At 38.8% G+C, this 14,288-nt stretch overlaps 1 protein-coding gene across 1 annotated transcript in view; it reads right to left on the bottom strand.

The window, feature by feature from the left end:
• The window catches only part of CDKAL1 (CDKAL1 threonylcarbamoyladenosine tRNA methylthiotransferase), a gene marked incomplete at both ends in the record, with an annotated part of 639,419 nt that overhangs the window by 32,271 nt on the left and 592,860 nt on the right, over positions 1-14,288 (bottom strand). The window contains 2 exons of the mRNA XM_084228943.1: positions 529-693; positions 3,832-3,915. Of these exons, the coding sequence (XP_084085069.1) occupies positions 529-693; positions 3,832-3,915 (249 nt within the window). The remainder of the gene's footprint in view (positions 1-528; positions 694-3,831; positions 3,916-14,288) is intronic.

A 14,288-nucleotide genomic window follows, 5' to 3' on the forward strand; every position in this document is an offset into this window, starting at 1 on the left:
GTTACTTTTTTTATAGGAAAGAAAAAAATGTTTAATTTTCACTCCACATGACTAAAGCAGACATTCAGCTAACACCCTAGAGAAAGGCACCGTAACCACGTATACTGACATGCTTTGGTGCCTACTCCACGGTCGGTTTTTATCATATTATAAACATCTCCCTAAAGCAAGGAAATATTCCTTTCCTCACCCCCTTCCACTCAGGATCTACTGACACAGAAATATACTGAATCAGATCATTTGTGGTGTTAACTCTTTCACCTGAAATAGATGGCTTTTGCCCTTTGCTTCTGGCCTAGAAGCAGAAAAATGGCTTATTCCTTTCATAAGTAGAGATGCAAAGCTATAGGCATCAGCAAAAAAGCATCTTTCTGAAAATTCAGATTTCAGTCTGTCAGAAAGGATTAAAGTCTGCTGCATACATAAACAGGGAACTGTAAATGATAACAGCAACATGGCCGGGAATCACTGTGCTGCCACAGAAGCTGTTCTGCCAGTGGGCCAGAGAGGAAGACATCCCTCACTCACCTCTGTTAAACCGGAGACCTCACCCTTTGCTAGCGGTTTGCTGATGGATGGTGTGTACACTTCGGCGTCTGATACCGGCTGCCCTTTCAAAAAATGTTTTCCTGATTCATAAATGTCCACTTCCACCATTTTCCCCATGAACGAGGGGTTCTTTGGCACTAAAACCTTTAAAAAAAAAATTGAAGGTTTTATTGAAGCAAACTTTTTATTACAGAATAGCTTTAGATTTCTAGAAAGATTACAAAGACAGCACAGGGAATTAATTCCTCTATATACCACACCCAGTTTCCTTATTATTAAACATCTTATATTAGTATGATAGACTTGTCACAATTAAAGAGCCAATATTGATATGCTACTATAGCTAAAGGCTGTATTTTTCCAGGTTTCTCCTGTTGAGCCCTAGTATTCCTTTTCTGTTTTAGGGTGCAATCCCAAGTGGGCTCTGTCTTCCAGCTGCTCAAGAATCTGGGAACCTAGTAGGCAGGGAGGACACTGTAGGGAAGAGCTACCCAGCTGGAGGCTTGCTCTTTTGTGGCAGGACGCCCGCTGTCCTAGGGCATGTGGGAGGCAGACCTGGGCAATCCCTGAGACCTCAGCGACTCACTTCTTGACTGGCTTTCTCGACTGTTCCTGGATGTTCTATGCAATGAAGAAAAAACTGAGAAAGCTCAGGAAAGTCCTATCCCTTCAATATCTTCCAAGTTAGCTGTCAGAGTAACGGCCTGAGGAGACACTTCGCGCAGCATATGTGTTTGGAGGAAAAGGAAGAACATTTAAAAGGAAACTTTCAGTATCCCAAAAAGTGGCATTTGAAGCTAAATGGCTCCATTAACTCGGTGGTTGCATTCCTTTCTTTAGCTCTGTTATAAAATGCATGTGTTTGTTAGTTCCACCCCCACAGACACTCACTACTCTGAAGGGTACTTTGGCTACTTCACAGGAAACTGTGAGATGGTCTCTTTTCACTAGAGATTTCTGATAAAAGTACCTATTTACCTTGAGCAAATGTTTTCCCTCCTTTGGGACGCAGAGGCACTCTGCATGTATTATGTCTTCCTTACACTTCTATTTTAGTGCTGGAGCTACTTGCCAATCTTTTTAAGTCAGGATCCAAAATAAATAGACTAATTCTAATCCAGCAATACTTTGATATCTGGATATAATCTTCATTTCTGGAACTCATCTTATTTAGAAAAATAATTCCTATGAAATCTTTGATATGTTTAGTTATAGAGACCAAAAATAAAAAAAAAAATAAAAAATAAAAAAGGCAGAAGAGCCAGAAGTTCCTCAGCCAATTTCTCTAAAATTGGAGCGTAGTCTTTCTGAGTTTGATTTTTATGACCACTGAGTACACTGCTTCATCAAAGTATAGGAAAAAGGTCACCTGGGTGGTGAATTACTCATGGCAAGCAGAGGAACTAAAAGAGCTTTAGTATCAGGATATGAAAGCCCTTTTAAATCAGTTTTTATAAAATAAGAAAATCTCTAGAGTAAACGATCCCTGGGAGATTGGGTACTATTCTGGGGGAAAATAACTCTCCTTGATCTGCTGCCTTGATCTGAATGAAGGGCTCAGTGTTTTTTTCCCCCTCCGGTTTTAATAATTGGAAAAACCCTGACTGCTTTAAATTGGAGGAAACAGCTAATGAGGCATGCCATTGCCTTTAAAATGAAGGGGAAAAAAGTTCCCTGCTGAGGCAAAAACCCAGATGGCCAGAGAAAGGAGAGGGAAGAGGCAACCAAAATACAATCAAACTCTTCCCCAGGGCTGAGCAGAAGTTGGCCTGAATAGGAAAATGGCTCTCTGGAGTCAATTAATGAGATGGAAAATAGGGAAGAGACTCAGTTCAAACATCGGGAACTGGGAATCCTTCCTCAGCTGCAGTCTCTGAGAACAGAACAGGCATGTTTGGTCTGGGTCTTAAGTCCATCCCTACTCCCAGCCTCCCCAAGTGCCCCTCCCCCCGCAATGTTTCCTGAGAACAGGTGCCCTGTCTGAGATTATTCCAGATGGAACACTGATGCCTTTGCCATGGCTGCTTCCTGATTTCCAGAATGGTCACTTTCCTGGCCCATCCCTTACCTGACTTGCTCTCACTGTTTTTTTTTTTTTTCTTAAGATTATTTTTATTTATGCATGCATCCAAGAACTGGGGTGCAGGCCAGAGGTGACGAGGGTGAGAGGATTCACCAGAGATAGAGTGGGGAGCACAACAGGCAGATCTACTGAAATAACTGTTGAGGGGACCAGGGGGCAAGACAGGAGAGGTCAGCCACACCATATATGGGTCAGCTCCCTGGCCAGGGATCAAACTCAGGCCACAGTGGCTGGCTATAGCTTGATAGCACTGAGACTTTCACCCCTGCACCACCAGGGAGGCCCTCTGACTGGTTGGGAAGGACCTTCCCAAGAGCTAATTCCAGCCATGACCCATGGAGAAAGTTTTCATGTCTCATTTGATGGAAAGGGAGAAACAAGTGATTTGATATTAAGAAAAGTTAATACAATTCAGGAATGAAAATCCCTCCACCCTCAAGAGTCTCTCAGCCAGCAAGGCATAGCCCACCTCTCCTTGCCTGGGCTGGTGCCCCTCAAAAAAGCACTCTGATTCTTCAAGTCCCTTTTGAATTGCTTTTCCAATGGGGAATGCAGACTCCCAAATGCTGAGACAGAGCACAGCACATTAGCTCTTGGAGCAAGGAAAGCAGCAGAGCAAATGGGGAGCCCTTTGGGTTGGCCTAGAAGAAAACACTCCAGGTGAAGTTGGTTTGATCCTCACACTGGCCTCCAAAGTTGCCCACACAATGTAAGTTGAGTCCAAGGAATAGGCTCTTTTGCCTTTGTCCAACGCATCTTTATCAGGTGGGACTTAAAAAACAAAACACTAAAATTAAACAAAACTAAAACGCCAAGCAACCAACCTAGAACGTGTCTGAGTGCTGTGACAGGGAGAGGAAGTCCCCACCCTTCCATGCTGATGTCGCCCAAGCAGACACCCTTCCTGCCTGGGGACAGGACTGGCCCCTGCACTGCGCCAGGCTGTGGGAAGTTTGGCAGTGATAGCTGCATCAGCCCAGCTCCCAGAAGCCTAAGGCTGCTCCTGCCCTAGATTAATGGGGGCTGAAACACACTTACTCCTCTGCATAGAATGCTTTGTAGACTAACCCACAGAGATAACCTTGCTTCAGCAAGATTCTGCAACCTTCCACCCATTCCAAGTCCTCTTTTTATTAAACTGGTGTACTTTCAGAACACCTCATTTTGAAGAAAACTTAGGAATCTGAAGTGTCTCTTACTTGTTCATAGAATCGATTGTGTGCAACATAAAACTTGGAATCAAAAGATTCTTCCGTTACTAACACTTGTTGTCTTTCACCAATCTGTGGAGAAAAGGGAGAAAACAGCAAAGGTGAGAATCCAAAAGAAATGCCAGCCCATAGTTATAGAAGACTCTAGATTGCTAGATATTTCACAGCTAATGCAAGTACCACTGGTTCAAATTTCCTGAAAGACATCATTAACCACGTAGTAACATAAAATTAGCATAGTGTGGAATCTTATTTTCTTACATTAAGGGCGAAACAAAACTTGATCTTATTTCCTCCTTCAACATAAGTAAGATAATTAAGGCTTCTAAGACATACAAAAATCTTCTAAATATCACTTTGTTTCTTAAAACAAAGTTGCAAAACAAGCCAGAACAATCTGCTTCTAATCCAAATTCATGAAAATATTTTGGCAATATGAAAGAACAGTAATAAACATTAATTTGCGTTATGAGGGATGCAACACTAAAGAAAATGCCTCAAAAAGTAGTCATTAAGTTCTTATACCTAAATATTTCACATGTTGCATGTAATTCTGAAATTACTGACTAATTCACACAGCTATTTACTTATTATTATATACATTTTCTCTGTCACCAGCAACTGCCTCTTTTTTCTTGCAGTCATGACCCCCAAGTTCATTTTTTTTTAAAGAGAAGAGCTCACAAAAATATGGGACTGTTGATTCCCTACAGGAATGATCTACGTCTATGATCCAAACATGCATTTTTAATGACCAGGAAGTTAAATCAGCCAAAACGTTGGTTAAAGAAATGTGACTAGACTAAAAAATTTTACCATTTCCAAGTTTATTTCCCTGTGAAATGCAACACTTAAAGTATCATTTACTTGCTTTACAAGGTTGTCAAATTGTCTGATGTAGCAAACCAGCTGTAATGAATGATTATGTTGGAATGATTTTTGCCATTGCTACTTGATAAATACAACCCCACCAAATTAAATCCCATTGGCAAGATTTTTAAAAAGCACCCCCTATTCTTATTATGTAGGGACTTGTCACCATGTTCAGTTACCATGTAGACATAAACACAGCTGCACTAAATACACTACCTAATAATTAAAATAGAAAATATTAAAGGTCCTTTCCATCCTATAACACCATTACGTCAATATACCATAATTTATTATCTAATGTACCACCTCATTCAAATGTAGGCCCCTCATCCAAAGGTGGTAAGGTCTCTCAGAAGACACTTATCAAAGGCTTATTTCACTCCCTGAAGACTAGATCACAGTCCTTGCAACATTAATCTCTCTTAAAAATAAAGAAGCAAAAAAGGAGAAAGTTCCCCCAAATTCTTCTTTCAGTTTTAATGACTCTGTTTATTAAAAAGGACTGATGAATATTGGGTTTCGCTGAAGTACATTCTTCTGGAAGAAAACTTAGAATGTTTGCACACATTTCACAGTATGAGTTGCTTATAACTTACGACAAGTATCTGTCAATGGTTCTTAAGGAAATCTGCAATTACACTTCATCTAACATTAAATTTTCAGGAAATTAACAACAATACGAGATTGTAGAGGCACTGAAAACGTTAGCTGCTTCTTTCCTCTTGTTACAATTAATGTGGACAGATGGAGTCATCATTTTGGGCTATTCTATTTTATCTGGAAATAATTATGATGACAACAACACACACACATAGAGTTAGAAAGACTGGCTATGTTTATACAGTCGAGGGCTGGATTTTCAATCAGAGAACTATTTGTAGGTGAGTATTTAACTATTGCTTGCCAAAAGGACTCAGAAGAACTGCTATATGCAGTGATTTATAGCGGCTAACACCTCTGTAGTTACCCTTTTTGTCCCCTTAGTCACAGATCTTGTGCTATTGGTGAGGCTCTTAAAGTTCCCCAGAGAATACTGGGCAAAGCCGAGCATTAGAAATCTAGGACTTGGATCAAAAATGCCATAACCTATCCCTGCCCCCTAAGAAAACAGCAAAAGTAAATAATAAAAGTTCTTCATTATTATTTTTATGAATGAAATTGAAGTACATTTTGAAGGTGAAATACAATCTCTAAGAGAATCAACTACTTCAAATAGCTTAAAAGCAATCATGAAATTGAGGGACAGAAGAGTTCAGACAGGACTCTGGAAGAGACAGCTTTGCCTTGGTGATAATAAAAGAACTTAAGGGCTAAGTGTGTGAATATAAACCTCAAGTCTCTTTTTCTCAAACGAGCCACCTTCTTTTCTATGTTTTCTCCCCAAGCCACATGATAACCCAGTTTGGCTAAAAGATCCACAGAGAATAATATTTAGGATAATCATCCTGATTTTCTGTATCCTAGCACTGCCTCTGCCACCAAGCAAGGAAGTTCTGGCCTCAGAGGAAATGGCAGGAGAAAAGGCAGAAGGTTCCAGATCTCCTCAGTGTGGGATGCCCAGCTCCTGTTCTCTAATTGTGCTACTGGCAGAGACAGGCCACCAGACGAGGCACCTGGTACAGGCTCACAGAGAAGGATGCAGAGCACATCATCTCATCAGTTATTCTGTAATCCCGTGGACTTCGAGATTAACTAGAACATCCCAGGCCAAGAAGAAATGTAAAAGTGATTTGGAGGAAGAAGGAATGGTGAAAGTTCTAAGAAAGGGGTATTCAAAACCATCGCACATTTGGATGGCCAGTAGAATACTAAGAGATCAGGGAAGCTTCTTTTCAAGATAACAGAGATTTGATGCTTCACTTTTTCCTCATCTAAAACATGAGAATTTGGTAGAAATGAGATGGGAGTGGGGAGAGTGGTTCCAAAATCCCAAGTTCATGGTAGACCTGTAAGTTAGGGCCTGGTCTGCCTACAAGGTTTCAGATGGGGGAAATACGAATTGGATCTAGACTAATGTTTTACTTATAGTAAATATATGCTTAGAGCCCTTTGCAAATTACAGCTATTTTCTTGTTGCACTGAAGGTAACAATCTGATATTTGGTAGCCAACCCAAGAATCACTTGCAAGTCTCTCAAACAGCTACCCAGCAACTTGAATCTCCTTAAATTAAGAAGCCTGCCAACAAAGCCCTTTTTATTTTCATAATCCAATGGAAAACATCCCTTTCCATTCTAATGAGCTTTAGAGGTATGTCATCTATAGTGATTACATGCTTGTTTAATTTCTACACCATTTTAGAGGTTAAGAACCTCGGTTGGGAACGCAAATGCTGTTAACAGCTTGACTGTGGGAAACTCGGTTTCCATTTGCAAAGTTTGCCCGTCAGAAAATTGTCAGGACTTCTGAAAGTGTATGTCAGTTCCATACCTGATTCAAAAAGCCAGGCACATTTTGTAATTTATTCATCAAATGTTGGTAAAGAAAGTAATTTCTCTGACAATGTGCAGAAATTCCTTTAGTCCATTTTAACTATATTCTAAAGAGACATTTTAAGTAAAATGAATTATAAAAATGCTCTTGTAAAGCCATCCCTCCATTTCACAGATTGGGGTGCCAAAGTGCGAGGAAGTGCAAGTGTAGGTTCCCGCCAACCCCCATCTTGCATTGCCGGTGATCTCATAGAGCTGTTAGATACTATGGTCTCAAAGGAGAGTGTGGTACAATTTTCTAGACCTTGTTGAAGAGAGATTAAGAAAAGCTCTCATACTTACTTGAGCCCACAGAGGCAGAAAAATAGATGGTTTTCTCCAAAGAAGGTAAGAACCAGAAGGGGGGTTAGCAGCCTCTGATTTCATATACAGCAAACTGAAGTAGAGCAATATGAGGTGGTTTGCACAGAGCCAGTGGCAGAGGGAAGGAAAGGCAGTCTTGGAGCTATTCCCACTACTTGCTGCCTTCTACCTAATTTCCTGCTCTAGAAAATGTGCACCATGAATCTAATTCTGCACCGCCTGACTTTTCCTTGAGTCGAGAAACATCTGTGACAAACAAAACACAATTTTTTTTTTTAAATTCAATTTTTGGGTAAAATGTTCAGTATGTTACATAATCAGCTAGTTGTGTTATTTGTGTCACATCTAGGCTTAAAATTTCCCAAGTGCCTGAAGTTGTGAGAAACATCAGTTCTAACCATATGGCCACATAACACACATAAAACAGGCACTTGCATTAAAGAAGCAGTGGTTTCCAGCAGGATTTGGTTGCTGAATGAATGCTCATTCATACACATGCTATTCTCCATTTGTCCTAAAAGAAACAATATATTTCATGACTGTAAGGATTTAACGAAAGAAGTTGAAAATAATCGAAGACAGAGAGACAATAGAGAAATTACACAAGGGCACTATTTGGGCTTTTTACCTTTAGCCCAGTCAGCAAGGTAACTTGTAGAAGTACTGGCTGGACTGCAAGAAGCCAAAAGTTTCTTGTAAACTCATAGGTGACTTTGACTTTATGTAAAGTTTACTTGTTGCTACTTTTTTTTCCTTCTCACTTATGTTTTACTTAAACAGAAAACTTCAGATATGGCTTTGCAAATAACTGCACATCAATTTTCCTCTGAAGGGTTAGGTTAGAAATTTCTAGATATCAATTTAACTTCTCAGAGTGTCCAAAAAACATTCACAAAGGACAGATAGATACATATTTGAGGACCTGTGTAGGAGAAACATTTATTTCTTGAAAACAGTTGTAAGATGACAAATTATTTTGCTTTCCCTGAAAAGTTTCTAGCAATTACTTTTACTATCCAATTGCCTTAGGAAATAACCCAGAGGTTAAAACACACATAACATAAGCTTTCATAATTATTAATATCACATTCCTAATAAACTTGAATTTTATCTCTGTTTATCCTACAAAATATTCTGACATGCTACTTCTGCAGCGATTTTTTTTTGGGGGTTGATAATAAAATACAATTTTTCTACCTGACTGGTCTCTGAATCTATGACTCTGGGAAATGTCAAATGTCTTTCTTTAGCTCCAGTCAAATTAGTTTTTTTTCCCTCCTAAGCTGCCTGGAACATGTTAAACACAAGGCTGTGACCTTAAACTCTGAAATAATATTTCTAGTGTCTGCGAAAGCCTGCCCTCACATACACCTTTAGACTAATTACTGCAGTGTAATGTTGCCAGTGAACCACTGTAATTACACTTGGAGAAAAGTATGGTCTTGTTCTTTCCTAGCTAATGAAAATGATAACCTTTCCATTTTGATTCATCATTCACAACAGGCAGAGCATGTGATGCTGGGTCTCCAGGGTATACAGTAATTTTCCTGACTGTTTATGCACACTTCTGTTTTCTGGCCCTGCAGAAGCTGGAATTAAAGAACTAAGCATACTTATGCTAAAAACAGTCAACAGTAATAATAGCAATAACATTAAAATTTAATATCATCCTTATTCCACAGTGCCAGCCTATAATGAAATGGGGCCATGACATAGGGATGTGTGTCAAAAATGATGATAACACAGAATACAAGTAATGAGCCTCTAAGTCCATCCTGTTCAAAATGTTTGCCATCAGTTTATTGGTCTACTTTACGGTTCTCGAAAGATAAAGTTGGACAGTATTCTCGAAGGGACTAGAGCTGTATCTCTTTTTGAACAATAACAGAAAATACATTCTATTGGATTTCTTAAAAACATTATTTTCTATGTGAAAAAAATTCTCTAGTTCTACTAATTAACAAGACTTGATGTATTCAAAAGGGAAAGGGATGCTCCTTTGAAGCAGAAATAGCTACACCTTGAAGTATTTAATCTATGCGTAACAATTAAATGCCAGCAGAATCTTAGCAACCTATTATTTCTTCCTCACATCTCAGAAATAACCTAAGCACAAGGAGAAAATGAAAAACAACTTGCTTTTTCAAAAGTCCTTCACCCAAAACAATGATGCAGGCTACAAAGACTGTGACCCAAGGTGGTTCTGTTGAATCAAACTGCAGTTTGAAATTTCTCCTAACAGCCCTGTATACTTTTTTCTTCAATTGCTGGCTGGTTTTCATCTAGTCATGTACCTACCTCAGTATGAGAAAATCAACCCAAGGGAATCCCTTCCTAGTTGGAGGTAAATTCCTATCTTAGTAAGAAAGCTATTTTCATCTGCTGGTTGAGAGTCAATGATAATAGCACAGTAATGGTACTTTATTGATTTGGCTAAAATAATCTCAAAAACAAAGAGTTCCATGACAAATACCAAGCTGATTGCCCCAGCTTCAGAAATCTATACCTGGTTGAACTTCCGATTTAAAAGAATCAACAGAATACATGCTTCTCTATTTTGAGTATTCTAGAACATTCTAAGGTATTACAGACAATGATTTTGTGGAAAACTTTTTCCTAGTTTTATTGAGAAATCACTGAAATACACTGCTGTGTAAATTCAAGGTGTATAGCAGAATGGTTCAATTTACACACACTATGAAATGATTACAGTAAATTCAAAACTAACAGCCATTTTTCATTTAGATAAAACAAAAGAGAAAAAAAAATCTAAAAAAAGATGCTTGCCTTGTGATTACTCATGGAATTTACTCCTTCACAACTTTTCTATCTATCAGATGGCAGTGTTAGCTGGTCACCAACTTGTACACGACACCCCTAGTACTTAGTACTTATTTCTCTCACAACTGGAAGTTTGCACCAAAAATCTAATTGTGGTAAGAATATGACACATGACATTGGTTTATTCTCTTAACCCAAACAAGCTGCTCTTCCTTATCATAGATATTGCACAAATATGTTAGATCTATTTTTCCCTCACTGGGCAAGCTCTATAATGTCCAGACAGTCGACAAAAGTGTTCGACATCTAAGATTATTGAAAGCCCGATAGCCAGATGGTGCCAGTAATATCCACCCATAATATCTTATTAATGGGATGACTAAGTGGGATCAATACAGGATACATGTGTCCAACACTTCTTCATTAAAAGTTCAATTCTAAGAACAGTCACACCATTCAGTCACTCTCTTGATCTTTTCTCAGTAAGTCTGGGCCATGTCTTTGATGAGCTTCTCGTAAAGGCACAAAGGTACCTTACTCACAGCTCCAGACTAATGCACAGACAACCTTCTTGGAAAGCGCTTTTTGAATTTTTGTTTCTCTGATGACACAATAAACCAAATTCCATAGAGAAAAAAGACAAAGTTTTAGAGATAGCATTTATGAAACCTAGTAAAGTGCAGTAATCACTTACCAGGTCTTCTCATCTCTTTGCTCAAAGACCCCACCCCAAAAGCACTGAGCACTAGCCCCCTTCAGTCTCCCATATAACCAAACTGTATCAAAAGTGTGACACTCAGAAGAATTCAAAGAAAGATTCAGACATTTGGGGACAAAAGGTTTGGGTACAGAATGTAGGATACCTTCCAATTTTCTTTGTTGTGAAAGCAGCTTTCTTTTCAAACGCTAAATAATAGGAGAGTGTGGGTAAATTGTAGGTTGCCCGGTCTCTAAAATGTGATCTCTGTGATCATGAATTCAGAACTGTCATTGAGTGAAGGAATTAACAGGTCATTTTGTTCAAATTCTTCATTTTACTTATAAGAAAACTAAAGTCTTTTAGAGATGAAGTGACACAAAGTCATAGGGCTTGTAGTATTTATCCCTAAAATGAAAAATGGGTTTATACTGGCTTTTAGGCAAATGGTGAGTTACAGAATTACTCTAAACCTGCACCCTCCAGTACAAATGTGCCACATCCAAACTGAGATGTGCTGTGATACACACAACAGCATAAAATAAAACCAGGTTTCACAAACTTAACATGATTAAAAGAGTGTGAACAATTTCATTAATTTTACTGATTACATAATATTGGCGACAGTTAAAATATTTTTGATATACCCTCTCCCTGTCCTATAACATATCCAGTTAAATATTAAAATTTACTTCACCTGTTTCTTTATACTATTTTCGTGTAGCTGCCAGAAGATTTAAAGTAATATCTGTGCTTTGTATTCTATTCCTCTTGCACGGGGCTGCTCGAAACAACATTGTTGTTTTTTATGGATTTAATAAGAATCTCCCATTTCAGTATTTTAGAAAGGACCATATGTGGCCATTAATAAATTCACTACAAACACCTTAATTATTAGAATAATGCTAATATATATGTGTATATATATTAACACACATATATATGGAGAGAGATAGAGAGAAGGCAGGAATTCTGAATTGCTAGCTTTCTCTTTTTGACCCTTAAATTACTCTTGTTTCCAATTTTCTGGTTGACAGGAGCCTCCCCAAAAGCTAAGTCATGATCAACTTACTAGTTTCTTTTTGGGAAATCCAGGCAAATCCAAACAAGAAGAGGTCATCTAAATTTTCCAATCTGTCACTTCCCATTTTGTGTGGGTGCAAAAGCAACCCTATGAAAAACAATGGCATTTGGTCTTAAAAGGCAAAAATCGATCATTCTCAGATTCATTTTCCAAAAAGCCAAAAATAAATGTCTGAAATACACACCACCCTATGGTAAAATAAATCTTTCGTTTTCTACCAACCCCATTACCAAAGAACTCAGCATAGATGTGAGCAATAAATAACACGTGTAGAGCACCCCACCATCTTTCAACCATTTGCCAGTCAGGATTGAGACTGAGGAAGCAGAAAGGATTAAGCAGAAATCAAAGACAGCCAAGCTCTAATGGTGTCTAATTAGCATAACAAAAGACACCGCCACAATCTTTCAGCAGTGGGCAATACTTCTCATTAAAGAAGACTGAATAACAATTATTCACTCCTGCTCCCCCCCACCCGTCCCCCATACTTCTTGGCAAAGCTCCTGGAGACCCCGAGAGCTCAGCTCTGGAGCTTCAGTCTTATTGGTCAGGCATTCAGGCTGCAGGGGAAAGAGCCCACTTGTGTCGCTGTGCACCTGCATCTCAATGCTTTATTTCCATTTCCTCTCCTGCTGTGACAATGGAGCTTCTTCAAGCACATACAAGTCCTGCTATGCAGTTTACATGTATATAATATCGAGACATGGCAACAATGACCTCAAAAGATGAATACTAGTTCCCCCTAAAATGTCTTTATTTAATGACAATATATTTGTTCTTTTCATCTAGTTTGTTTTTCCCTTTAATATTGCTTCACTGTCTCGGAGTTAATGAAGCTAAATTGAAATTCTACCAAATTTTATTGCAAGTGGTAATTAGCTGTGAGCATACATGCAAGCGCGTGCACACACATCACACAATTTAAATGGGAGTAGCCTGGTGCAAACCCATCCTCTGCCTAATTCTTCTTCATGATGGAAAACTGGAAAAAAAGCAACAACGACATGAAATTTAACACAAGGAAATGGCGGTTGCTGTAGGTGAACATGTAGGTAATTATGTGTAAATTTAAACCAAGAGTAAAAAGATTCTACTTCAGTCAAGAATAAAAAGATACTTTCCCAGGGGATTACTCAATAAGATGAAAGCATCGAGAAACCCTGTGTACATTCTCTTATCAATCTATTTGGGGAGGGCGGAAGGAGCAGGGAGAGAAAAAGACACAGTTATTTAAATCCAAACAATTTCCTATTCTGAGCTATATTTTTTTGATCAGTAACACCTTTCAAAAAGGAATCTAAAGTGGGAGCATGGTGATACCGAGGAGCACTGGCCCCACAAAAAGGAATCTGGTTATGAGGGTTGCTTTGATTTTTTTTTGTTAATGGTCTCGCCTGCCAAACACAATATTACACAGTCTACTTAGACCCTGACACTGCCCGGTCTGCGAGGTACTCTAGGAAAAGCTGTTTATCACAGATGCAGACAGGAACCTCCACAATCTTTAGTGTAGAGACTAAATAGCAGAAATGGAGCCAACCCGCCAAGCAGCTGGGAAAACCTACTTTTGTAGGTCTGGATTTTCCAAACTGCTGCAGGTACTGCATTGGCAGGAGCTGAGAGATCTTGGAGTACTCAAGTCATCACCATCACAGACTGAAGACATTTTATTTTATTTTTTCACACTTAACCTTCTTTATCTGTAAAACAACTGTTTTTCGTTTGTTTATCTTTTTATTTACTTACATCATTGTTCATTTTTGTACAATATTTGATTTCAACTCTTATGTGTAAGTGCCACACACACTCTGCACTGTGGCCACAGGGTGCACGGTCACACGAAAGCACAGGGCAGAGCGTAAATTCCAAAAGGCACTTCCTTCCCCATGCGGTCAACAACTGAGCATTTATTTAAGAGCCATTTCTGCTTCCCATTCAACCCTCACTCCTTCTGAATCTCTCCTGTTTAATGACTACATTTTTTAAAAAAAATTATTTTATTTTTTTAGGTATACAATATGTGGGTTAGCTCCCTGGCCAGGGATCTGTTGTGGTGAGACTTAACCCCTAGGCCAACAAGGGAGGCCCTGTTTTTCCTTTTTTTTTTTTTTTTTTTTTAACATCTTGCCCATTATGTGTTAAAGTTGTGCCAAAAAGTGGTATGCAAATGTAACATAGAGTTTTATATTGCCTTATATTTAAAAACACAGAATTCT

The sequence above is a fragment of the Talpa europaea genome (genome assembly GCF_964194135.1).
Source record: "Talpa europaea genome assembly, chromosome: 2".
Classification (NCBI taxonomy): domain Eukaryota; kingdom Metazoa; phylum Chordata; class Mammalia; order Eulipotyphla; family Talpidae; genus Talpa; species Talpa europaea.